General features: G+C 42.1%; 2 protein-coding genes across 6 annotated transcripts; one reads left to right on the forward strand and one right to left on the reverse strand.

The window, feature by feature from the left end:
* Positions 1-87: 87 nt before the first annotated feature.
* Positions 88-17714, forward strand: TAF12 (TATA-box binding protein associated factor 12). Of its 2 annotated transcripts, XM_061597823.1 has the most exons (7): positions 88-319; positions 3382-3466; positions 6530-6781; positions 8948-9025; positions 9331-9445; positions 12587-12675; positions 16458-17714. In XM_061597823.1, the coding sequence occupies exons 2-7, from the start codon at positions 3398-3400 to the stop codon at positions 16491-16493; spliced, it is 639 nt and encodes a 212-aa protein (XP_061453807.1). In that variant the 5' UTR covers positions 88-319; positions 3382-3397; the 3' UTR covers positions 16494-17714. The 2 variants fall into 2 exon arrangements, with proteins under 2 accessions (XP_061453807.1, XP_061453808.1); XM_061597824.1 differs by lacking the exon at positions 3382-3466 and having other exon boundaries at positions 95-319.
* On the reverse strand, positions 10930-27639 carry LOC133370914 (ras-related protein Rab-39B-like). 4 transcript variants are annotated; one of them, XM_061597822.1, is made up of 4 exons: positions 27216-27639; positions 21415-21529; positions 13128-13254; positions 10930-11424 (listed from the first exon to the last, which is right to left on the reverse strand). In XM_061597822.1, exons 1-3 carry the CDS (start codon positions 27434-27436, stop codon positions 13228-13230), a joined length of 363 nt encoding a protein of 120 aa, XP_061453806.1. In that variant the 5' UTR covers positions 27437-27639; the 3' UTR covers positions 10930-11424; positions 13128-13227. The 4 variants fall into 4 exon arrangements, with proteins under 4 accessions (XP_061453806.1, XP_061453804.1, XP_061453805.1 ...); XM_061597820.1 differs by having other exon boundaries at positions 21216-21529; XM_061597821.1 differs by lacking the exon at positions 13128-13254.
* Positions 27640-27736: the final 97 nt, after the last annotated feature.

Genomic DNA, 27736 nt, shown 5'->3' on the forward strand with positions numbered 1-27736 from the left:
CGAGACACATTTTAGAAGGGGCAGGCGCGCATAGACACAATTTAAAGAAACAAGTAAAAAAAAACTCAAGAGGGAACGTAACGCGTCTGAGCGCTTGCGCAGACAGGACCAAGCGACAAAACTGAGAGCTCACAGAGGAATTTGGTGATTGGTTGGTTGGCCGGCACGCCGGCGCGTGGGCCGGTGTGTTTCCTGGCGCTGCTGCGGCTTCACGGGTCGTGACCCCGGAAGTGCTGTGTTGCGGCGTCCCAGTGAGGAAAGGCGGCAATCGGCCGAAGTTAGTGCGGGGGACATGGCGAGATAGGCGGCCGAGGCGCCGGTGAGTGAATCGGTGGCACCGGAGGGGGGGGGGTCCTACCTTGGCCGGCCGTTGCTGTGACGGTGCCCCGCTTAAAGTAAAGGAAAGGTCAGGTTGCCCGCATGGCGGCCGAGGTGCTAAAAATGTGCATAATATAATTTCCTTTTGCCTCACAACAGGCCTTCCAACGCCTAACGGCTTTAATTTATTGCATTTTAAAACACTTATCCTGTCTTCTTAAAACTTTTATTTCGCCTGTCTGTTTTAATCAAACATTCAAGGTGGCTAGCGAAATGTGTGCTAGCCACATTGGATTATATATACGCACAGAGTGTGAGATGACACACATATAAGCACAGTGCACACAAAAACTAGTAATAACAAAAAAGAGTAACAAATGAATGTCTAAAAAACATCAGCGAAAAAAATACTAAATACTAGCCAAGCAAAGAAAGAACTAGTGGTATTGGATTTCATGCTTTTTTAAACAGCAGCGCACTTCTCTGAAACAGAAAAGTCTTCAGTAATGACGGGAGGTTGACCATGTAGTTGCAGTGATGGAGTCGTGCTTAACTCAAGGCGTGACTCCAGTTTAGAGAGCCTTCAGATTGGAAGAGCCATTCTTATATGCCTGACACCATTAGTTCTATTTTAGAATGCATATATCCTGACCACATATTTAAAGCAGATTAAGTAAGTATGTCAGTGCTGATACAGACAATTCACACAAATGTGTGCATGTGTGTGCACACATACTAATAATATCAGTAAAATGTAATGACAAATTGATGTCTAAAAAGCAGCAGAGAAAATACCAAGTAACTCTAACCAATTAAAGAGAAGAACAGTGGCAACTGATTTAAAAACTATTTCATTTCTAAAATTTATTTTATCCCACTGCCCTCCAAAACTGAAGGGTCTTCAATAATGATGAGAGAGAGCAAAATGAGCTTCATGGGGAAAGGATGAAAATAGGGTTATAACACCCCTATTCTTATATTGAAGATCACTACTCCTATCCTCCCATTGCTTATGCGCTGCCAAAGGCTCTATATACTGTATTCATTTAAACTGCAGTAGCTAGTCTTATATTGTTTTAAAAACCAAGGAGATTTTTTTTTTAGGTTAAACATATTTAGACTAGAGAAAGAAAACAACATCATGCAGTAGTTCAGTTGAACTTCATTTACATAAGAAATAGCAGACTGTATCCCACCTGACTCCTTGATATGTATACCTTTGCATTTGGCTGGGGCCATAACTCAGTGGTAAAGCACAGGCTTTCATGCAGAAAGACCTGTGTTCAGTCTCTGGTATCTCCAGGTGATAAGAAAGGCTGCTGCCAGTCAGAGTAGGTAGTGTTGGGCTAACTGAATACATAGCCTGACCTGGTTTAAGGCAGCTTCATGTGTTAAATGTTTATATGCATTGCAAACAAGACACGTCTTCCTCTCTGAAGACCCTGGGGTAGAGAGTTGAATGTTGAAGAATGACATCTGTTAAAAACTTAAGCTAAAATTCATTTATTTTATTTATTTATTGCACTTGTATACCGCCCCACAGCCGAAGCTCTCTGGGCGGTTTACAGCAACCAAAAACATTAAAACAAATATACAATTTAAAACACATATTTTTTAAAAAATTAAAACACAATTTAAAAATTTAAAGCAATTTAAAACAATTTAAAAATAATTAGTAATAATTAATAATAAATTAGCAGTGTGAGTTTGATTTGTTTTTTGCCAAAAGGCAAAAATAAGAGCCAGCTTACCATGCAGGTTCCGGAAAACAGAGACAGTTGGACTGAGTGCTTCCAAGTGGCTGACAGCTGAAACTTAAAAACACAAACTTAAGTTTTAAGAACAACCCCTTGCCATGGTTGTGTTCTCTTGCAGTTTTCTGGAGAACTCCTCTGTCCTTGTTCCTTATCAGAAGTGGAGAACCTGTGGCCCTCGAAATGTTGTTGGACTACAACTCCCATCATCCCTCAACATTGGCCATGGTGATGGGAGTTGGAATCCAACATCTGAAGTCTGTGGGTTCCCCAGCCCTGTTCTGTTATGCTTCCTTCACTGTATTGTCCACTGCAATAGCAGCAGTCAGCATGTTTGTAGCATTTAGAGTGTTTTGATTGGTTGGAATTATTTCATTAAATGTATAACCTTTTTCCACCCCTCATTTTATATTTTATTTTATTTTGGCAGGAGGGTCTCAAACATTTTAAAATACAATTTGAATTTCTTATATACTGCATCCGTACTCAGACTCATTCAGTATCCTAATCCTCGCTTTGGGACATGTTTCTGCTATAGCTTCTTCCTCTCTACCATCTTATAACCCAGTGGTTCTTAACCTTTTTTGAGTCACAGATCCCTTTGAGAATCTGATGAATGCTGTGGAGCACCATAAATAAATGAAATGTGATTTATTTTATTGTAGTGGAAATTGACTTTCTTTTTCTTTTGCACCCAGTTCACGGACTCCTGTTATAATCTCTCTTTCCTTACATTTTGTAATCAGTTAAAGGAAACACATGTCATTGCCCAAATGCTTCACCTGCATTATCTCAATAATCCATTCTGGCCAGTATATCAGATTGGGATTTGGAGGATGAAGTGAAGCTGAGAGAATACTAGCTTACCGCCTAGGAAAGTCTGCAACTTAAGTTATTTTCCATTTTACAACTAACACTCTTAACCGCTACACTTCGCTATAAAGAAGTGGATTGGGTCAGGTGCCAGGGTTTCAGTTGTTAACAGGTTTTACACCAATGCCATATTACATCCAGCAAAGTTTGCCATTGCAGAACAATGCACCTATTTCATGTAGGGCCTCAATGGAGCGGATGTGCTCTTAATGCAAGTCTATGGAATGGCAACCCCTAATTTTACAAAAGGTGTATGTTGAATTCCCAACACAGATCCATTTTAACCAGCAAAGAGAGAAGGCTTGCTCTCTGTTGAATCTTCTAATTTTCCTGTACGGAGGCAATAATGCAAAATGCTTTGGGGGAATTTTGTAAGCATTTGCAATGGGGGGGGGGAGAATGGATTGGTAGGTTAACCCTGATTGTTTACTTGCAGGAACTTTTTTTGGAAAATGGCCTCTCCATTCAATGGTCCCACAGCAGTTTCTGATGTAATTAAAGATCTAGACACTCAGATAGCAGTAAGTAAGTTGGCTTGAACTCACCATGGCATGCTGGCATCATGGTGAGAAAGCTGCAGATGGGCTTCTGGCTTTTGAGTTTTGATTGTGTGCCAAGACTGAAGTGTGGTGGTGGTGGTGGTGGTGGTATGCAAAACTGCAAGAATGTATTGTCTTTTCCATTAAGTTTTGAAGTCGCATTGCAGAAGTGATCTGGCCTGTGTGTTTGGTTAGTGAATATGCTCTTTAACTGAAGATGACAAGAATTAGTAGGACTGAGTGCAGGAATCTCTCTCCAGCATCATTGCTCTATGCCTGGAAAGAACTTGCTCTCTTTCCCTATAAAGAAGTAATCAGTCTCCCTGTTTTCTAGCACTTTATTCCTGCTGGTGTGATTCCTCTCTGCAGATTGGCATCAGAATGTTGAACAGATGGACCCTACCCAAAGGAATGTAATGCATCCTTCAGCTGGTTTTCTGATGACAATTCATCCAATGGATGATCATCGTACGCAGAACAAGTAACTAGTCAGAGTTCCTGCCTGGAGGCTTACTTTTCCAAATATATTATGCCTTCCTATCTGCCTTACATGGCAAGGGACGATAAGGAAAACTGAAAATAAGTGAGAGTGGAGAAGTAAGTGTCTGTGGAGGGGAGCTTTATTAGAAACAGCATATGAGAAAAGATGGATGAAGCAGGGCAGAAGCAGATTCGAGAAGTAAGGCAATGCAGTGATGAGTACCAGAAATATCTGAATGGAGTTTGTCAAGAAGATTAGAGGCAGCATAATGAAAAGTTGCAGGAACTTTTTTTGAAATTTCCATTCAGTGGTCCCACACAGTTTCTGATGTAATTAAAGATTTAGGCTGCAGTCTAATCCACACTTACCTGGGAGTAAGTCCCATTGAACCCAATAGTAGATTGCAGCCTTAGACATTCAGCTGTAAGTTAAGTTGGCTTGAACTCACCATGACATGGCATGTTGGCATCATGGTGAGAAGCTGCAGATAAAGAGAATGAGAAGAAATGTAGAAAGATAGTTGAGAGGAATAAACGTAGGAAAAGCTGTGAGTCTTGCAAGTAAGAGCAGAGAGCAAATGTTTTCTTTCATTGTTAGGATGCTAGAAGGACTAGCTTCAGTTAAGAGTCAAATTCTTCCATAATCATGCATCAGCTGGGACGGCCTTTCTCTGTACCTGCCAGGTGTTGGAAGAGAAAACAATTGCTAAGCATGTATACCAGCTATGGGAAACCTTTGGCCCTCCAGATGTTGCTGAGCTATAAGTCCCACCAAGCATGGCACAGGGATGATAGGGGTAGTAGTTCAGTAACATCTGGAGGTTCCCCTTATCTGATGTATACAATGCTTTTCTCTCAGTCACTACAGAGTAACTATAACTCCTACAAAAGTGGGATGAGGGGGTCAGGCTCCAAGAATCTATTGCCATACAAAACAAAGCACTGGCTGTTGCAGTTGCTCATCTATGCAATTGTGTGGCGCTGAGCTTCAGACAACATTGCCTTACCCATTCTCCTTCCCACTGGGCTATTTTTAATGGAAAACCTGTTGTACCACGTGGATAAAGATTTGGTTCTGTTTGAAAGCAATTATTCTGGATGAAGATTTTACTTTTTAGCTTACATTTACATTGTCTTTCTGCCATAGTATGTTGAGTAGAGTCAGGCATGATTATAAGGTGGAATGAAACATTTCATTTGCAGCCTTTTTAATAAATCTTGTGTGGATTAGTACTAATTGCTCTTTGAAACAATAATGAAGAGTAGTTTACATTTCCTTCATACTGACTTCCTTGCTTCTTGGGTAGTATGTGTTCAGCATGGTTTGAGTCTTGATGTGGTGTTGGCATTGTTGGGTTACAATTTTAAGTGAAACAAAGTGGCATAAGAGGAATTAAAATAACTGTATACCAGTGAAATTGCATGCTAATTGCCTGTAAATTAAGGCTCAGAAAGATGTCATTTTTAAAAACGTGGTACTGTTCACCTCTTTAAAGTATTTTCTGTAGCTTTGGTGATTGGTCACAAGTTTTTGTTGGATGGTCTAAACTGAAAAGTACAAAGATGTTATTCATAACTGGATGATGAAAGGTTTTGAAAAGATAGTCCTTGAAATCTGATGTTATATCTTGAATGTGTTGGAATTATCAACAGATTTGGGAGTAGATCCTGTCTAGGTTAGCTGTGGTTAGTTCCCAGTGAAATCAATGAGATGAGCTAGTCAGATTACGTTAGACTGATTTCAGTGAGAACTGAGTACTTCCAACTTACTTTGGATTTGAGCTCCTTGTCTTGTTTTGAGAGAGAGAGAACCAAAGAAAACAAACTTTCCTAGAGATATGTTGCCATGGAGCTGTGGGTTAAGGATATCTTTGCCACTGGAGTACTTAAGAAAATGGATATTGGATGTCCGTGGGTAAAATCCTAGATTGGTGAACCTGATCCCTTTCTGTAGCACGTTCTTTAAGAACCACCCCATTTTGAATTCTTTGGGAAAATGTCAAGCTGTAGGACAACTAAAGATCAAGTTTGAAACAAGCGTGCAGCAACCTAAACTAAGAGTACTGCTATTCACATATATCCCTCTATAACCTGAACAGCTTTCCCTTCTCTTCGAACTGTAAAAACTGTGGAGAAAATTTCTTTGCGTAATCCAAAATTGCCCAGGTGTTACAAAGATATTTTTACTGTTACCAGTGTCAGTGGCCACAGTTCTTTCCAGGTAAGTCAAATTTAGGAGGGGGGAGGGAAGTTCTTTTTGCCATGGATGTTGGATCCAAGCAAGTGCTTCTGAGATTTCCTAACTGTGATCTGATACTTGACTCGCATTGACACTTTCACAGAAAGCAGGCCTTGAAAAACCTCCCATGAAGTGGCATAATTGTGATGTAGTTAAGGTGCTTTTCCAGTGGTGGCTGAAAGCTTGTTCTTCCAAAAGGTTTGAATATCTGGGGCCCAACTTGCTAGGGATTGTCCTAAAATAGGTAATTTGTTAAATCTTTTCCATCTTCTAAACCCGTACCTCTTCCTCATTGTTTTAACCTTGGGGTTTGCTTCTTCCTCCAGCTGATTGGTTTGGGCCCACATAATCCCAAAAAGAAGCAAGATCTGGACAAACTCTATGATCTGAAGGCTAAAGCTCAGCAGATTATGAACCAGTTTGGCCCATCTACCTTGATCAATTTGTCCAACTTTTCCTCAATCAAACCAGAGCCAGCCAGCACCCCTCCACATAGTTCCATGGCAAACAATACCACTGTGGCAAAGATGCCAGGGACCCCTAGCAGTGGGGGGCGCCTCAGTCCTGAAAGCAACCAGGTAATTTCACTTGAGATACTGGGAAAGTGAGTGGGGTGGGCTTGTTTTTGTTGTCACTATTTATTAAATATACATCCCATCCTTCCTCCCAAAGGATCCCAGGGCAGCAAACATCTTAAAACCAAAGCATCTTTAAAAATAACACTGAAACGTAATATTGATTGGCTGCTTCTAAGTGTGCCTGAGAGTTGCCCAAAATCTCTTCGTTACATCTCTTAACTTAAAGTGAATAAAAGAGTCTTTGGTTCAAAAATATTGAATAACCAGATATACAAAGTATACTGAGTCCTTGCCTTTGTGGTAGCATCTCTGTGCTGATTTGGCAGCTAGGTGCCTCACCTCTTTCCATTTGATCTCCATTTTCCTTTTAATTTAAGACATTGGTGTGTATGTGTCTCGTGTGGAGTAATTTAAAAAACAACAACACAGTCTTTATTTACTTTAAAGACTGGTACATAACAGTGACAATGCTATCTACTGATTCTTTGTTGTCCAGGGATGAGAAACCCCAACAAGATTATGTTAAATTAATCTGCAATATTTGCAAATGTTGTAAGCCAACAAATTGCTGCTGGAATTTTACTGGTTTGTTTCTGGTTGGAGTTATTAGAACATACCAAATAGAAGGACACTCTCTGCAAAATTGCACATTTCTGAGTAAATCGAGTCAGTATAGATCAGGGGTGGGTAAAGTCTTCAACACCCGCAACCCACTGAGCTGTCCCAACCAACCAACCAACAATACCATGTTGTGAGGTGACCCAACTTCAAAAGAAAGAATTGCAATTGCATTCAAAGTGCACCCCCAGTTCTTTCCTTCCTTTTGAGCCAAGCTTGAGTTCAAGCTGTTGCTGATAAGGAAAGACTGTTTCTTTGCAGCCTGGCTTGAGTGCTGCAAAGGAAAATCCCTGCAGCCGATCCCAGCAGGAGTTGCTTTCAGCACCAATTAGTTGATTGGCACTGATCGCAACCTTAATTTTTGTCAGGGATTGGCTGCACTTCAGGGCTACCAGTGTGGAACTCTGGAGTGTAGCCAATTTCAATGGGGTTTCCAGATTGTAACCCTCATTTTTGGCTGGCACTGGATTCACTTGGGAGTTCCGATAGAGAGCTCTCGAGTGGTACCATTTCTAGCTGGTCTTGTATTTGATGCCCAATTTAAACAGCATCAAATGCAATCCACACTTGCCAAGGAACAATTGGAGGTGCATTTTAAGGTTCCTGATTGTTCTCCACATCTGATGTCACATATGACATCAGGTGTGGGGCAGGTGGGTATGGTTTGGGGAAATTGGCCTCTTGGGCAAATTAAGAACTCTGCTGGGCCTAATTGGCCTGTAGGGTGGAGGTTCCCCACTACTAGTATAGATTGCCACTTAAGACATTGCAGAGATAATTATTTTAAGAACAGCTGCTTCTAATCTGACGTAAGAAAACATATAAAAAATCTAACTTTCTGGTTGTGGCCTGGCAATCTAGACTCATACATTCACGTTTATGACTTGGAATGATTCCTCTGGCACCTAGTTGGATCCTTGTACCACCAAACACAATTTTATTACTGAACATCAACTTGCTATCTTAAAAAAGCCTCAAAACAACACTCACCCAGAGGCTAGAAGCATCAAGAATTTAGGTATGAGTTCAGGAAATAATAGGTGCTGTTTCCTGGGACTGTGTGTGGTTCAGTTGTACAACATTGTCATTACTGAAAATGAATTGTTGTCCTTGAACATTAATATCTTTCTTGATTGTGTACTGCTGCCAAATTAAACAATACCCTACTATAATCAGTTGCAGATATTACAGTTTCAAGTATAACAAATCTGCTTCCCCCCCTTAATCGTGTATGAATGCATGGTGATACTTTATTCTTGTATTTGCCTGTTTTATTTGTGACTGTTGCTTATTTTATGTTGCTGATTAGTTGATTTTGTTTTAAAGTTGTTATTGTTAGTTGTGATTGTAATGTTGTTTGCGAACCTGAGACTCCTGAGTGAAGGGTGGACTACAACAAATAATGTTTGTAGATGCTAAGCATGTGAGAGCACATCTCAATATTACCACATGCTCTCTGTACCTTTTGGTTTAGTAATGGGAAAGAATAAAGAGTAATATAACCAGTTCAGCTGTGCTAATGTTGCTGGTCTCTTTTTCTTGCTTCAGATCTTAACAAAGAAGAAACTACAGGATCTTGTCAGAGAGGTGGATCCGAATGAACAACTGGATGAAGATGTGGAGGAGGTAGGGCTTTGGTAAAATGAGCTGCACAAATCCTGAGTAGTCTCAGAGCCCTTGATACTTGCCCAAGCTCATCCTTGGTTGAGCAATGCCAATGGTTCAGTCTACACAAGGTGGCTACATACAAATAGCTCAACAGTGTTCTTTCTCAGGTGGCAAATCACCGAGATGTTCCTGAGGATGGTCTGTCAGTGTGTCACTTATTGGACGAGTGCAAAGCTTCTGAAGTTAAATGTCATTTCACCCATCATCATACCTGATGCTGAAACCCGCCACTAATGTGCTTGGTGCTTTGCTATATTTCACAGATGCTGCTACAGATCGCCGATGACTTCATTGAAAGTGTCGTGACTGCTGCCTGCCAGCTTGCACGGCATCGCAAGTCCAACACTTTGGAAGTGAAAGATGTCCAGTTGCATCTTGGTAAGTGCGGGCATGTGAACTTGTGTTTCATGAAGGCTGCCGTCATTTCTTCTAAGTGCCTGCTGTCCCCACGTGGTGAGCCTTTCATGTATAACAATTCACTAGGCCAATGAGACTGTTTCCTCCATGCTGCTGCAGCTAATCCTCCATGGGTTACAGTGTGCAGAAAATAGTCGGTAGTGAGCCATTGCATGCAATCAAGGCAATTTCTGCCACACTGAGCAGTTCATAGGTGCCTCCATGTGGCATCTGTAGAATCTGCACTGTACTCCAAGGAAGAAAAAGATTGAACTTTTAAATTGCTGAAAACAGTTTGCAGTGGTAGGAATCCAGACTTTAATGGCATAGTCATGGCAAAAAATCTGAGATTTGAGGAATGAGAATGTCAGGTCCAGATATGTGGAGGAGACTATGCAGAGGAGTCCACAACAGTTTAAGCCAAGGGGTTCATTCTTCTTAGCCATGGTCCTGGAAGACAGAGATTAGTTGAATCCTTGCACTTGTGCCTCTCTTCACTTAAATTCTGTCCTTTTTGTTATTCATATATTTTCAAAGCAGCTCACAATATTAAAACAACAGCAACAATAATGCAGCATACAATTCAAATAATAAGCCACAGCCAGTTATTGTGTCTGCTTTGTAACTGTGAAGATTTGCAGATAAAAAGTTTGAAAAGTAATGGCACCAGATTAAACATGACATGCAAAAGAGAAACTCTATCTCACAAGATGTCAGAAAGAAGGATGCATTCTTTATTTGTGCAATGTGCCCAACTCATTTTGGCCAAAAATGCCTTTATCGAGGGCTTATCTAAAAAAATAATGATGACATGACAGTTGTAAAATAGATATTTAATCACACATGAAAAAGTTAAAAGAATATATTATTATATAATGAAAATTCTATGCAAGTCAAATGTTCAATGAGAAACCTATTATAAACTGGAAACAGCCATCACTTGTTAAAAAAAATCTTACTTTCTTGTTTGTTAACAAACCAATCTCGAAAGCTTCTTGTTTCTTAACAAACTGGTCTCAAAATCCTTCTGTTGTAAAAGATTAGGACAAAATATTTTGGAGGCCCTCCTCAAACTGTACAATTAAATACGTTTCTCCAAGCCCAGGTGTCTTAACTTCATAAAAAAGAGGAGAAGAAAGGGGATTAAACAAGGAGCACTAAAAACATGGCTAACTTTATATTTATTGTTTTTATTTATTTAATTTATATACCGCTTCAGACTTGAAAAGAAGTCTCTGAGAGGTTTACAGTATTGTAAAAAATCAAACAAAATTACATGTTTAAAACAATACACATTAAAAAGAAACCATCTTAAACATTAAAATGTTTTGTATTGTCTTAAATGTGTAATTGGTTTTTTGATGTTTAATGTTAAGATGTTAATTATTTATTATTTAATAAATTTAATAAATAATAATTAACATCTTAACATTAAACATCAAAAAACCAATTACACATTTAAGACAATACAAAACATTTTAAAAAAACTTAAAACATCAATATAACCTAAAATAACTAACATAATAAATCACAATCACTATTAACAGATTAGAACACAAATATACCAGGAAGACAAACAAGCCCCACCCACCAAACACAAGCATTTGTGTACAGGTAACAGCATCACTCCCATTTCTGCTGCTACCACCTCAACTTACATTCTCATCAAAAGGCGGGGCAACACTCCCCACTCCCCACCCCTGGAGCTCCCTCCTCTCACCAGGGAGTATAATCATTCCACCCCCACACAAGACCCATAACACTGTCATCCTGAGGATAATGCACAGTAGCAAAAGTTGTATGTCCATGGACAGGGATTTGAAGATGCATTGTGTTGAAACCATCCAGCGACTATACTTTTCTTCCCCACCAGTAAGCTGGCACACTCCATTAATGCCTTTTAGGCCAGAATCTTGTACTTAGGCTGCTCGCTTCCGGCTGAGAACGGCAGGACAAGAGCCCTGTTATAAAAAAACACAAGAAAAAAGTAAGCACTCTCCTGGTGCTTAAGTCATCACATTTTGCATCAGGCAAATCTCCTAGGGGAAAGCAGTCCAGGCAGAGCACAATAACCAAAAAGGCCCTCTTCCCACCCCATTCCCCACTTAGCGAGGGCACCTGGAGAAGGGCAGTACTTATAATAATCATGCAGGTTCTTGTAGGAATAGGTGGTCCTGTACATACTCAAGTCATATATGGCTTTAAAGGATTAAAATAGTGCTTTGGATTATGCTAAGACATGGGCTAGGGGCCAGTGAACTTGTTATAAGGTAGTAGGAGATGTTCTGTTGAAAATAGTCCTGGTCAACAGCTCAGCATCTTTATCCCTTACAACAAGGATGGGATACCCATAGCCCTCCAGTTGTTGTTGGACATCTCCCATCAGCCCTAGCCACCATGATCAGAGATGATGGGAGTTAAATCCAACACCTTATGGAAGGCCACAGGTGACTCACCACAAGTGCCAATTTGTGCCTTACAGCAAGCCTCTTTTTTTTTTTGTAGCTTCATCTCACACTACTGCTGTAATGTTTTAAAAGCTGTGTTGTGCCTTTAATCATATTAAATTTCCCACACAATCATTGTCCCTGATTCTGGCAGAGCAAGTCACGTGGGATCTGCAAAGTTATTTCTGCCGACTTAGTGCCAGGCCTTTAAACCAGAGTTCTTCACTTTTTGGTCCCCAGATGTTGTTGGACAGCAACTCCCATGATCCCTTGACCAGTGGGCAAGGTGGCTGGAGGTGGTGGAGTTGTAGTCCCAAGAACCTCTGGGGACCCAAGGTTGAAGAACAGTGCTTTAAGTATTGCAGCAGTGTCACAGGGTGAAGCCACAGAATGCAAGGCGGCAGAATGCCGCCCTGGGCTCTTGCCGGGAGGAAGGGTGGAATATAAATAAAATAATAAATAAAGAAATAAAATAAAGAAGCAAAACTGCTGCTAAACAAGATTATTTTTCTATTTCTCACTTGAGTATAGTTCTTATAAACTGGGCACTGGCGGGCACTTGATTCACTTCTTCAAACATAGCCGATTCTAGAAATGTTTCTCAACTCCTTTTTCTCTACCTCTTTTTTTTTCTCTCTCTCTCCCCCCCCCCCCAATTTCTTGTTCTTTGCTATAGAACGTCAGTGGAATATGTGGATCCCAGGTTTTGGTTCCGAAGAAATCAGGCCATACAAAAAAGCCTGCACTACAGAAGCTCACAAACAGGTAAGTCTCCCCTTCTGCCAAATAACAACTTTACCTAAAGAGAGTGATCCAGGCATTCATTATGAGCATTAAATCAAGAAGGGAAGAGTGAGCATAAGCACACTAACTCTGCCCTTGTTGCCTTCTGCATGTCCAAGAGTGGCTGTCTGCAGCAAGGACACCTCCTGTACTCATGGTGACTCTCATGAGTTTTTGAACCCTGGGAAAGTCTCAAAACATGGAGGAAGCTTCATGAGTATGGGAGGCTTCCCTGCTGCAAACAGCTACCCTTGAAGATGCTGCGTGTGAGAGAGTGCAAGTGTGCTTATGCATGCTTTCCACTCCTCAGCGTGTTCATTTAACCTCCTTAATCAATGCCTGAACAATACCCCACAGTGTATTCAGGTTTAGGGGAAAACATTTTGTTTCAAAGCCCCTTTGTAAAAGCGTTCAGTTCAGAAGAGGGATCTTACCTAACTTCTTGTGAGCTCCACAGCCACACATATATGGCATCTCACTATGTGAAGGGACCATTGATTTCATGCTGGGTCTGTTCATGAAGGTACCATGAGTTCAGGGGAAATCTTCTTTAAGCTTTGCCTATAAAGTCATGAAAGCTTGTATGAAAAATAGGTTCTAATATTGTGTGCTGCAATCTACAAACAGGACAGAGCATTTCAGAAGAACACAAGACTAGTTCTTGCTCTTTCCAGGCTTGAAGTTGGGTGTAATTTAGGGACTTGCTTCCTTTCCCCATTTGTCACAGATGGTATAAACAGCACTGCCAATGCACCCTTTAATACAGGGCTCATAGAATAGTAGAGTTGAAAGGGTCCTATAAGGCCATCAAGACCAACCCCCAGCTTAATGCAGGAATCCAACTTAAAGCATACCCAACAGGTGGCTGTCCGGCTGCCTCTTGAATGCCTCCGGTGTTGGAGAGCCCACCACCTCCCTACGTAATTGGTTCCACTGTTGTACTGCTCTAACAGTTAGGAAGTTTTCCTGATGTTCAGCCGAAATCTGGCTTCCTACAGCTTGAGCCCATTTTTCCGTGTCTTGCACTTGGGATTACTGAGAAGAGATCCTGGCCTTCCTGTGTGATATCCTTTCAAGTACTTGAAGAGTGCTACCATATCTCCCCCCAGTCTTCTCTTCTCAAGGTTAAATATGCCCAGTTCTTTCAGTCTCTCTTCAAAGGGCTTTATTTCCAGTCTCCTGATTATCCTTGTTGCTCCCCTCTGAACCTGTTCCAGTTTGTCTGCATCCTTTTTAAAGTGCTGTGTCCAGAACTGGACACAGTACTCAAGATGAGGCCTAACCAGTGCTGAAAAGAAGGGAACTAGTAGTTCACCTGATTGGGAAGCTATACTAAAATAGCATTTGCCTTTTTTGCAGCCACATCGCATGCTTGATCACAAGCATATTCAGCTTGTGATCAGCAACAATTCCAAGATCTTTCTCACATGTAGCGTTGCCGAGCCAAGTTTCCCTCATCTTACAACTGTGGACTTGGGGTTTTTTCCCTAGGTGTAGAACTTTGCACTTTTTCCTCTTAAATTTCATTCTGTTGTTTTCAGCGCAATGCTCCAGCCTATCGAGATCACTTTGAATTTTGTTTCTGTCCTCCAGGGTATTAGCTATCCCTCCCAATTTGTATCATCTGCAAATTTGATAAGCATTCCCTCCCAACTCCCATCAGTCCCGGCATGGCCAGTGGCCAGGGATGATAAGAGATATAGTACAGCAACCTCTGGAGGACCACAGCTTCCCCAGCCTTGCTTTAGTCACTCATCATGTGCTAGTAGGCAAGTAGAATGGGTGTTGAGCATGCCTTGCTGAAACAGACTAAGTTCCTTCGGTGGCAACATTCTCTTTCCAATAGGAGCCAGTTAATGCCTCAAGAGATGCCCACAAGCAGGGCCCAAAGGCAATGGCCTTCCTGGGTGTGCCCCAGTTGTCTAGTATTCAATGGCATATTGCTTCTTGGCATCAGGAGTCTATTTAGCTTTCATGGCTGCTGGCCATGATAGTGTATTGTACATAAAATCAAGAGACTTTGATTCAGTTGCTGAGTCAACTGCGGTCTGCCTATACAACTGATTGCAAGTCACTTAGCCACTGTGTCACACAACCAAGTTTCCTTTTCATAAAGGAGACCATAATAGCACTTCAGCTATAGCTGCTTTTTGAGATTGATGGCTGGATCCCCCGGGTTTATTTATTTATTATTTGATTTCTATCCCACCCTTCCTCCCAGCTGGAGCCCAGGACAGGTTGTACAGTATTTAACTAAGTCCTGCAAAGAGTAGACCCATTGAAATAAATAAATCTAAGTTAGACAGGTATATTTTCAGTGGTCTACCACCCCATGCATCGCTTGTAGCTACCACACTGTCCTTTGTCTCTTTGCAAAATAGTCAGTATCCTTCCCTTCTGTCCTACTGCCCTATGTATTGCACCTTCACACTGATGCTGGGCCAGCACTTTGTCTGTCTGCCTCTACTTCCCCAATGTGGACTGTAGGCTGCCACTATCCTGTGTTGGAGGGTTTTTTTCCCATAACTTGGCAGAGGGGAAGTTTGTGGAATGCAAGCCAGGTGTGTGTGGGGGGAGGGGATCAGCTCTGTATCAAGGGTTCAGGGTGGGGGGGGGTTTGGGGGGTGTCTCTCAGCCGGCATTTTGGGGCTACATTTTCCAGGTTTTGTATCCTTCCCACTGGTATGTGGAAGGGAAGCATGTGCTATTTTCCTATTGGATTCCATGCTATTAGCCTTGTGCCTTTTTAAGAACAGAAGAGCAGCCTGCTGGATCAGGCCAGTGGCCCATCTAGTCCAGCATTCTGTTCTCGCAGTAGCCAACCAGATGCCTACAGGAAGCCCTCAAACAGGACCTAAGCACAAGAGCACTCTCCCCTGCTAAGGTTTCCAGCAACTGGTATTCAGGGCAGGGCATGGCCATCATGGCTAGTAGCCATTCATAGCTTTATCCTTCATGAATTTGTCTAATCTTCTTTTAAAGCCATTGAAGTTGGCGGCCATCACTGCCTCTTGTGGGAGGGAATTCCATAGTTTTTCACTGTGCATAGCCCTGAATGGTTCATCTTGGGATTCCTGGTTCTGGCATTGTGGCAAGGATGCAACTAACTTATTCCTCTGTGCTTTTTAATGTCCACATTCCCTTTTCCTAATCTGTCTGTCTCTCTCTCTCTCTTTCTGTGTTTAAGCACAGTATAAACAGTTGGGAATAGCATCCCTACCATACCACAGCTTGGGGTCAAATGCATGATTGTATTTCTCTTAACTTAAAAACACGACACAAAAACTAGCGCTTTGGCGGGAGCTGATCTGGACGAGGACTGCAGCACATAGGATAGAGATTAACCTTTTCCCTGCGCAGTTTTCTTGACTACAACGGATCCCCTCCCTTAAAGCTGCTGTTTGCCCTGGGAGGAAACAAACATGTGCTCCCATATGTTTCTCCTCAGGGGGCGGGGATAGAAGCTGGAGTAAGGAGAGCAATAGGAAAACTGGGGGTGAATCCCCTGCACCTCAGTCCCAATTTAGACTGAGGCCCCCACAGCTGCTATCTTTAAAAAAAAAAAAAAAGCTGATAAAGATAGAAATGCAACTGGTCCTTTTTCATTTTGTCTGCTTTGACTCTTAAGTGGTTTAGGGCCTGCGAGGTATTTGAATGCTATTGTGGTCAGGTTTGTCGAAGTAGTTTTTTGGGTCCTAAGAGTCCGCATTCCCGCCAAAATACTACATTCCTGATTTTCACTGTCCTTTTCTCTCTCTTTTCAGAGGATGGCACTGATCCGCAAAACAACAAAGAAATAATGCTCGGGAATGGCAGGGAGATTTCAGAAAGACTCTTGGGAAAAGAATCTGCCTCAAACTGTGGAGTATCCATAACATCATCCATGGGATTGCTTGTTACGGCTTTACAGAGAAGCGTATCTTTTCATGGTGCAGCAATATCTGACTTTCAGAGGAGATCTGCCAAAAGTCATTAGGCCCTCCCTTCTCTCCCATATATTTCCCCAAAAGAACACAATGTATCTTGAAACACAGACTTTATTTTCTGCCTTCAGAGTGATTTATGGTGTAAGTGATTGTCCAACGGACAGAATATTTTGGTATTTTTGGGAACAGTATTAGAAACAGCTGTAGATGTTTTTCATTTCCCTTTTACTCTTTGTAATGTTGCTGTTTATAGATATTTGGATTTGTTTTACAAGTAAAGAAATTATGAATATAAAACTAGGTTGCAGTGTTGACGCAGGTTGCAAAAGGGCATCAGAGCAGAGCCAGAGATAGTTGCTCAAGGCATACTTTTCCCCCCTAATTCAGTACTCAACATGGATTGTATTGCAAGGCCTTTTATCTTTACGGATGCAATAGATGTCCAGTTGAGCTAGCTACATAGCAAAACTTCTATGAGGATGGTTGGTTCAGTTGAAAAGCCTTGGTCTAGTTCCCAACGCACACGGATTTTTTTTTTAAAACTGGCAGCCTCTGACTAATGGGAGAACCCTCAGCATTCAAAGCGGTATATAGATCTGGGTTCAAACAATTTGTGGCTTGTTCATATCTCTTCTATTACTGGGTGAAAAATACTCTTCAGAATAGTCGCCAGCCCTTCACTGAGTGGTCTAATGCCAAAAAGCACATGCAAGCTTAAAATCGGTGAAATTGGTGCAAAATTCACTGTTGCCTCAGATTTCCATGCATCATGAATTTTTTTTTCTTTTTTGCTGTTTCTCGAGCTCCTCACTAGCTGAAAAACTGCCCTCCTTCTCTATTTCCCACTTGATCGGTTGAGCTGTAGTAACAAAAGTGTTGAACTGCCCATGATCTAAAGTAATTAACGAGGCATTTAATTGACCACCCAATCTATGTTTCTGGTGTTCTTTGTCTGAATGTCTGTTGTGTATATGTGTGTGTGTATTCAGTTTGCATTAAGCCATCCATCAGAGGCTATAGAAATCTTTCCTTTTTATGCCATATGCCAGTTCTCCACTCGTTTAGACTACAATAATAAACAAGTACATTAATGTACCCTCTGTTTTTCATGAATTCTGCCAAGATAATATCCAGGACAATTTAGTAGAACCATAGGGCTTGTCTTTGTAGTTTGAGCAACTATGAATATTCATTTGTGAAAACAGTTCTTTTTTTATTTCACCATGAGATTAGCAGCCAAACTGAATCTGACTGAGGCACTCTCCTACAGATCCTTAAACCACCCAAGATAAATTCTAAAATTTCACCATGGGGGCAAAGCTTCGCTGGAAAAAAACAACTGCATTTTTTAAATAAATTGTGTCACTTGAAAGCATGTTCACCAGTGTTGAAGTTCTGCAGAACAGGGAAACTACGGTTCTCTAGATGTTTGTTGGATTACAACTCCCATCAGCCCCAGCCAGCATGGCCAGTGGTCAGGGAAGATGGGAGTTGTAGTTTAAAAACATACGGCTGCAGTATTGCCTCAGCCAACTTTTCCTGAGCGGAAATCGGCACATTCTGATCCTCCCCACTAGCTTCCAAGCATTTGCCCCTGAGCTGCTGCTGCTGTTTTGCTTATCCTGAAACTGCTTCACATGGGATATTTTTTCTACATGTAGCGAGTTCTAGAGGTAGCTATTACATGGATCTTTCACCACAGGTACCAACATGGGGAACAAGCTACCAAATCATCACTTCTCATTGCATATGTTAAGAAGGGCACCTTATAATTGTCACATTGTACAGAAATTAATGTGCTTTGTCATAAGCCTGTATCAGTAAAGCGTCATATGTGAACTAGTCACACTATAGGAGGTTAACAAAACCCAACCAAATTGTAGCACTCTGTCCAAGAATCTAAAAATCAAATTGAGGCTGACCTAATCTACTTTACTTAATGCCTTCAGTTGGATAGTTACATCCATAATAGGTTGTATGTATTTCAGCTGTGTGTTCCTGATTTCCTCCTGCAATATGTTTTTTTATAACCATAGAGTGAAGGAGGTCTGCTTCAGGGGTATGTTAACAAAGTATGTTGTTGTAAACCACCCTGAAGAATGCAGTTGGGCTATGCCATCAGCATACATACAGTAGGGCCCCGCTAATGCGGCGGGTTAGGGACCAGGCCCCCGCCATAAAGCGGGGCCCCATAGACTATAATGGGCCACGTCACACGAAAATGATGTCAAAATGGCGCACGATGGAAAAAACCTGCCGTATTAGCAGAACAAGCGCTGTAAGAGCGGGGCCTTTCCCAAATTGAAAACTGCTGCATGAACGAAGCGCCATAAAGCGGGGCCCTACTTTATACTCTCCAGTATCAACTATGCAGAAGTCTAGATTTTTTTCCCCACGTTAAATGTACCTGCAAATTCTGTTTTCTCTGGCTTCTGCTGATGCTCTTTCAAGTAAAGATGGTGAGATGGTAAAAGAAGAAATACAGGTCTCTGGATGAGACCAGTGTATACTAAAAGAAAAATTGCATTGACAAGGTGAAAATGATACTTTAGAGCCTGTTCCTAACTTTTTCAATTATAATTGAAATGTTGCAGTGTATTTGACTCTTGAAAAGCCACAACGATGTTGATCCAGAAACATTTGAAACTAACGATTTGAACTACCCGCCCTTAGAATGCCTTGCAGCTGCCACACCATTTGCAGTTAACAGCTGAATTAATCTGTGCACATTTCTTAAAATGGCACTTGCCCTAGCATGGTCTGTGCTTATTCTGTCATCGTAAGTGCAGAATTTAGCATCCTAGCAAATGCATACATTACGTAGCTTGAGCCTATACGATTGCTCAGATGTAGGTCCAGTGGTGTCTACTCCAAGCGTGCATGCTTTGGCCTGTAACCTTAGTTTGGGAACAATTGGCTCTATACAACAGACTGTTCTCCAGCATTGTCTCTTCACCTTTCTTATGCACTATTGATGTGACAGCGATATTATGGTTATGAGATGGAGTGTTTTGTTCTCTGTTTTTAAATTACCTTGTGATTGTCAATGCAATATATTTGCTTGATAGTAGAGGATGGCCTAGAGCCTAGAAATGCAGAAAATAGGCAAGGGAGTATTTGGTGTGACATAATTCTAAAAGCTCTGTTTGCGAATGGCTGTTATAACTGGGGTGTCTGCTTGCCATTATTGTCTGCTTTGGGAAATTTTGCTGTGCAGCAAGGAATCTCTAGAAGATTATCTTTTACCCCCAATGGTGGGATTTATGGGAGAAAATACCCTCCACTTGCTAACGCTACCTCATTTGGTTTCTATTGATGCTTTAATAGTGTACCACCTAAAACTGATCACTCACTTTGCAAATATATGACTGTGCTTTCTTTTATTTCTGTTCTGCGTCTTACAAGGAACCCACATGTTCTAATTAATGCTTGACCCAGATCTGAAAGGAGAGCAACTATTGGTCTTTTCCCAAACGTGCCTTCCTGCCATCTGAGATCTTTTTTGCACTGAGCGTGATCTAACCTAATTCTGCAAAGGACCTCTTCCCATTCTGTATCAAAACTCTTAACAAATGTCAGATTGAGCTCTGTTTATTTGTAGCAGCCTAAAGAGAGTTCTGATTAACTTGAAAGTTTGCTCATTACGCTATTATGGTATATTTGGTGCTAATTTAAAATCCTTTGACATTTTCCTTACCCCCATTAAGACAATTCTTAAGACAACCGAGGGAGAGAAAGTATATGACCTTTATCAGCAAGTATTCTGTGGAACATTAGACACCAATGCTATTTCTTCCTAAACTCAGAGATGATAAAATGTATCCTAGTTCTCAAACGGGTCAGCTAAAGAGGATGGATTAACTCAGGTGTTCACAAATCTGGGGGTTAGCTAATGGGAGTAAAAAAACATGATTATGGTATTGTGCAAGGCATGCTTATGCTTTTAAGTTGGATTCCTGCATTGAGTAGGGGGCTGGACCGATGGCCTTATAGGCCCCTTCCAACTCTACTATTCTATGATTCTATGTGCTTCTCAGGAAGGGGATGGCCATATTAGCTCCATATATTTAAAGCCAGTGCCCTCCATAGCAGATGTAAAACAGGAGATGGCAAGATTGGGGCTTGTGAAGAAAAAGCAATAGATGGGTGGAGCAAGGCTGAAACTTCAGGTGGAGCAGGTGCAGATTTTTCAAAAATACTTCCAGAGATGTGTGATATGTGCAGAAATTAAAGAGGTAAATTGCAGCCGTTGGTGAAACTACGCCAAAGGGAGCCTCTGATCAATGATCTGTCCTTTTATTCTGCAGGGGTTTTATTCTCCCAAATGCTGGATTAGCAATAAAGAAAAGGGAACCTCCTTTTTACACCAGCCTATAAAGGCCTTCTACAGCCTTCAGTGCTTGCAATATGAATGGCTAATGGGAATACATAACAGAGTTCTTATGTAAGAGGGCCTCTGCAGCCTCCCAGAGGCACTTGTCTATTGCTAGCAAGAGCATTTCTTTTCTTTTTTCGGCGCCTGGACCTCAGGCTGTGCTATGGGCAGCAGTTTGCTTTTCACCCCATCCCATTGTTCCCTGGGTCTCATTTTCCCACTTTTCAGTGCCTCGTAGATTCCCAAGGTTAACGTCTGGAAAGCCTCTTCCACGTTTCTGTTGCTCTTAGCAGATGTTTCGATGTACTTTGCCTCCAGTGAAGAAGCCAGTTTCTCTGCCTCTCTTTGCCCAATCTTCCGTTCTGCCTCCAAGTCACTCTTATGCCCAACTAGGACAAAGACCACGTGGTCAGGCTTTACCGTGTCCATCACTTCCTGGTGCCATTTCCTGATGCTTTCGAAAGATGCTCGGTTGGTTAGGTCAAACATCAGCACTCCTCCAGCTGAGTTGCGGTAATAGGAACGTGTCACTGACCTAAGTCACACACAAGGAAGGAAATTAAGTCTCATTTGGGTCAACATAAAATTGGCCATATTCAGCTTAGTATCTTTTAATTTTTATTGGCATAGTTGTATGTTGTTTTGGATAGAAGGGGTTTATAAATGGAAGAGAACACAAGAGCCACAGATAAGACTAACTGAATAAGGCTAGGAACGCATTGTATATGGTAAAACATGCACACCTAAGATAATTGAGAAGGTTGACTAATACAATAAATGTTGGATTAAGTTGCAGTTAGTTAATCCATTGTCAGAGACAGTATGCTTCTGAATACCAGTTGTTGGAAACTGCAAGAGGGGAGAGTTGCTGTTGCATTCAAGTGATGCTTGTGGAATTCTCACAGGCAGCAGGTTGACCACTGTGAGAATAGGATGCTGATTAGATGGGCCACTGAACACTGGAATACTGTATAGCGAATGATGTTAGTGTTAAGTTCTTGATGCAATTATGAAGTTTAGCTATTGATGGCTGAGTTATTTTATGCATGGTGATAATGTGGAAATTACAGAATTAAATACTAAAATAATTAAAATGTTAAATTAAAATGTTATTTAAAACAGAATAAAATATATTCCAGATGGAAAGGAATTAACTGTTCTTAGCTGTAAAAGGCTTTACAGACAGCCAAGTATTATGAGTTAGAAGAAGGAAACAAAGATATAGTTAGGAATGTCTTTCTGAAAAGGGAGGAACCTTTCCTATTTGATCAGTTTTGAGTCTGCGGAATGAGTTCCTCAAAGAAACAGCTGGTCTATGTCTGTATCACACTTGGTTGTGCAATGGAGACATCTTACCCAGTTGCTTACCTTTCTCTGTTATACATCCCAGAAGAATACAGAGGCTTCTGCTGCCGAGTAGAATGGAAACTATAGCTGTGTACATACCATACATTTAAAGCACATGACTTCTGCCAAATAATCCTGGGAACTGTAGTTTGTTACGAGTGCTGGGAATTGTAGCTGTGTGAAGGTAAACTTCCATTTCCAGGATTCTCTGGCAGAAGTCATGTTTAAATGTATGATGTGTACACAGCCTAAACTGCTCAGACCATAGAGATGAATGTGGCTAAATTACATGTTTAGTACAGAAATGGACAGGCAGTTATGGGGCAGAGCTGGCTGCTGCAATTTGGAGACATCAAGGCTATCAGCAGGGAGGCACAGAGGGATTTCTAAATTACTATTTTACGTTGCCAATGAGTTTCCATGAGGAACTGCTCATATTCAGAATGGGCTCATTGAAATTTTTTAGGAGTAATTTATTACTATATTTCTTTGCACTCCCTGTTACTCCATTCTCTGTGTACATCTTGTATTTGTTTAGAGAAGGGACAGCCCACCTCACTGCTCTCTCCCACCCCAGCACTTTGTATTTTGATAAGTGAATGATTGTTGTAAGCTGCTTTGGGCAGTGTGGAAAGGCGGCATATAAATAAACGCAATCCATCCAGCTGCAAAGTGAAGTTTCAGAACAATTGTGTTCCAAAAAGTGAGCATCTCCTCAAAATTAACAATTCTGAGGAGTCAGATTATTTACCATGACTACTCTATATGATAAACTCTAAGGCTGCAATCCTAAACATACATACAGGGAGCAGATCCCATTGAGTAGCACATTGGGGCTTAATTCCACATAAATGCATAGGATTGTGCTGCACATGGACTGACTTCAGGCTTGCAAGTGTGTCTAGAAAGTGCTGCGAATTTAGGTAAATATCTGCACAAGTAAGAAAAAATTGCGACCAAAGATATGCCCAGGCAGTTCAAATCAATGGGTTGTATTCAACAAAGTCTGCCTCAGAATAGACCCACTGAAATGAATGCATCAAAGTTAATCATATCCATTAACTTCAGTGGATCTTCTCTGAGTAGGACTAGCACCACCACAAACACACAATCTCCCCTACCCTCCTGATCGTCTCTGATGCTCTCCTTAGCTTACCATTCATAGAAAGCTATGTGGTTGTGATTTGGCTAAAAGTAGCAGGAGCCAGGGGAATTGCTGAAGGGTCCCACTAAGGGCTCCCCTATCTTTTCGTTTGTCATTTGAGCAGGGAATTGTTTACAGTATCTTGGCCTCCTCTAGCTTCCACCCTGTCTTGTTTGCTTGTTCCATTCTGTCATTCATCCTTCCCTCGAGAACCTGTTTCTCAGGCCAGTGCTCCAGCAGTGCCAACAGCTCACAAGTTTAGGGCAGAAGTCTAGGGCCCCATTCAACAGAAGGAGCAAGAAGGTATCCAATTGCAGCAGGGCTTGCCTCATTTTGAAATAACTTATATTACCATCTTCTAGGGCAAGGGAAAGGAACCCTTTTCAGCTTGAAGGCCAGATGACCTTCTGGGCAATCTTCTTGGAGGGGACATGTGCCTGTGGTGGGTAGGGATGGGGGAAAATATCAGCTAAATCGGACTTAGTACCAGATTCCAACTAAATTCAACAGTTCGCTATCTTTTTAGACCAGCATAGATTTTTTTGCTGTGGGCCACAGCTATAATAGGCACCGATTTTCTTCCATTTCCCCCTTCCCCAATTTTACGTAATTATCTTTCTAATTTCATCTAAGTTGATGCATTCGTAACAGTGTGTAGGTGTGATAAACAGGAAAAAAATAAACCACATAGAACACCATGACCATTCACATAAGCATTTGTGTTAAAAATTACACAATTTCCCCCCCACAACCAACGAAACAATGGTGGATCGAATCAGCAAGTGCCAAAGCAAGCGGGAACAAAAAAAGGGCAGCTCGGGACGGAATGATGGACTATCGGAACACAAGCAGATCGGAACTAAGCAGCAAACCCACACCCCTAGTGCTGGGTGGCACCAGGGGCAAAAGTGGGTGGAGCGAGGGACATACATTTTACCTTTCTACAGTAGGCTACTTTACACAGGTACATAACCCTCTCTATCTGTCATCCAGGCATGCAAAAGACATTATCAGAGTTCAAGGACACACTTCAGCCAAGCAAAAACACTTAAGCAGAATGCAAAGCAGAGCCAATGTGGTCTGGGGAGAGTCCTGCAGACCAGATATGAGTTTGGAGGGCCACATTTGGCCCCTAGGCTGAGGTTCTAGACCCCCTGATGATCTAAAGAGCTCCCCCGGCCCTGCATAAAACAGTACATCCAAATTTTAAAATTACCTAATAGAATTGCACTGTCCTTTCAGTGACCCTGCCTCTGGATTCTCTGTCTCATAGCCCTGCAGCATCTTGGGCTCTCTTGCCTCTCAGCCTTCCAGCTCTACTTGCAATAGCATATGTCTCCTGCCCTCAGGCTCTTCTTGGTTCCCCTTCCCCCTCCCATCAGTCAAACAGACCCCTCGCATCTTTAATGGAACCTGCACTGTTTGTCAACATTCTATAGCTGACAAACTATACCATTCATAATTAGTGTTTGCAACCATTCCATGCTGTCACAGCAGCTCAGGAAAAAATGGGTGAGGGAGACTGACCTGTGGTTGTTAAGACACACATCAATCAGGGTTCTGCCTATTATAAAACGTGTGGATACTTAAATATAGAGCCCAGTTGATTTTAGTACAGCTTTGAAATGGGAAGGGGGTCCCAGCACAAGGGGGAATTGGATCTGGCCAAAGGTCCAGAAGTGACCAACCCTCTGTGGGCTATGAGTCAATCACCTGGCATCATGTAATGTCAGGTGACCAACAGTGTGGGGAACCTTTGGCTCTCCAGATATTGCTGAACTACTGCTCCTATCATCCTGGCCATTGGCTATGCTTGCAGAGGCTGATGGGAGCTGGAGTCCAACAATATCTGGAGGTCAAAGATTCCCCATACCTGGAATAGAGGAAGCGGTCATATACTTAGACCATTGGTCTATCTAGCTCAATATTGTCTAAAGCAGATGTGGGGAACTTTTGGCCCTCCAGATGCTTATATGGATATTCTGCAGTGGCGGCTGGCCCATTAGAGCAAAGGGGCACTGCCCCACCAGCCTCAGTCTTGATTTCTCGAAGCCCACCTGCTTTTGTACAACCAGTCCAGAGAGTGGCTCTGGCTGTCTGCTTCCTCCTCATCCTCAGCATTGCCCTTGTACATGGGGACAAAACTAGAATTAGTTCGCTCCAGCAGTGCAGTGGCAAATTCAGAAGTGCAGGGTCCCTTCATGTTAGTCACAGCCATATCCCCTTCCCCCATTTTTGCTGCTGGGTTGAGAATTAGATCCTTGTTAATGCCTTCTCTCACAACAACGGACATCCCCAGGAGTCAATAACCACAAAAGGGGAAAGTTAGCTACTGAGAAGAGTCTTCTCAATGGCTGACTCATCTCCTTTTACTCTAATTGGCTCCAATCAGCAGGAAAGTACAAAAAAGCATATTAGAAGACTCTTCTCAGTGGCTAACACATTATTCTTTCATGCTGATTGCTTCATAGGATGCTAGAGACATAGGGACCCTGCTGGGACCCTGCTCCCAAAAAAGGAAGAGGTGTAAGATCCCCTGAGACCCCAAATGACTACACCCCTGGTTGGCTCTGCCTGTCATTTTTCAGGCTTCACCTACTGTTGGGCTCGTTGCTATTTGCCCCACCCAGCAGGTACCAGCCACCACTGATATTATGACACATCCACCTAGTATTTTAGACCTGACCAATTCATGCAACAGAATGAGGAGAAATGGACTTCACCATTTCAGACTTCAGGTGGGGATATCACACTTTGAATGTTCCCCTGTGTTAGGAAAACTACCCACAAATAGAAAACCAGCACAGTGGGCAAAGGGGCGGGATTAGAATCCTGGTGTGCTAGTTTTCTATGTGCAGATTGCTTTTTATGTGGGTAGCATTCAGAAGTAATCTGAACCAGTGCAATCTATTCTGCCACCTCATATTCTGCAGCACCTGTAGGTCTCCTATGCGCAATCCCAACATCATCTGCACTGTCCACCAGTTACTCATACTATTGCCCACAGGATGTCCAAGCCATATATCAGTGTGGTATAGTGGTTAAGCTTAAGACCAGGGAACCCCAAGTTCAAATCCACAATCAGCCACGAAGCTCACTGGGTGATCTTGTGCCACCGCAGGGCTCTAAGTGTCATCTAAATCACAGGATTGCTATGAGGATAATATGGAAGAAAGGTGTTCTGCAGACTCCAGAATGAGGGTTCTGGAAAGGCTTAGTAGAGCTAACCAGTCATAGAATCACAGAGTTGAAAGTACCCTAAAAGGTCATCCAGTCTAACTTCCTGTCAATATAGGAAATCAATTACTACAGCATTTCTGATACGTGGCCTTCCAGCATTTGCTTATAAAGCTCAATTGAAGGAGAGTCCACCATTTTCCAAGGTAGTCTGTTCCACGGTTAAACAGTACTGTCAGGATGTTTTTCCTAAATTTTATTAGCAATCCTTTATCTTATACATTTGAACCCATTAGTTGAACCCCTTTATTAACACAGGGAAACCTGTGACGTGCCACATGTTATTAGGCTCCCGCCAGCCTCAGTGAGTCAGGGGTGATGGGAGTTGTAGTCCAGCAACATCTGGAAGGCCACTGTGTGCTGAAACAACAGGGGAAAAAACATTTGCTCCATCATCTCATGTGACAGCCCTTCAGTTATCTGAAGGTGCCTATCATCACCTCTTAATCTTCTCAAGTCCTCACTGTAGTTAAAACTTCTGTTCAAAACTCACCTGAACCTCTCTTGTCCAGCTGTATCCCAAAACTGTAGCTTGATGCGCAGGTCAGGCTCAATCTCCACAAAGTGAACGTAAAAATCCACACCAACAGTTTGGTTCATGGACTCGAGGAAGACCCCCTCACTGTAGCGCTTCAGGAGAGAGGATTTCCCCACGGTGGAGTCCCCCAGCATGATAATCCGGAATTGGTAGTGCCAAAGAGAATCCACTGCCATTCGGAGGTGGGGGGCAAGGGAAGAAGGAAGCTGGAGCTCAGGGGGGAAATGCTCTCCTGACAATGGCACAAAATACGCACTCAAACCCCCCACTCCAAGATTTATCCAGCCACAACAAAGTGGGAAAAGCTGTCTGAGCGCTGGTAGAAGCAGAAAGCCGGTTGTGGCTTGTTGGAGGTGAAAGCAGACTGTTTGCCTCTACAGCCTGGGGCCGACTGCTGTTTTATTCCGTGTTCAGGCAGGCAGCAGCTAAGCCAGTCTGTTCTGCCCCACCCTGAGAGTGTGTGCAGTGTTTATGGA

This window comes from Rhineura floridana, chromosome 15 (assembly GCF_030035675.1).
Source record: "Rhineura floridana isolate rRhiFlo1 chromosome 15, rRhiFlo1.hap2, whole genome shotgun sequence".
NCBI lineage: Eukaryota > Metazoa > Chordata > Lepidosauria > Squamata > Rhineuridae > Rhineura > Rhineura floridana.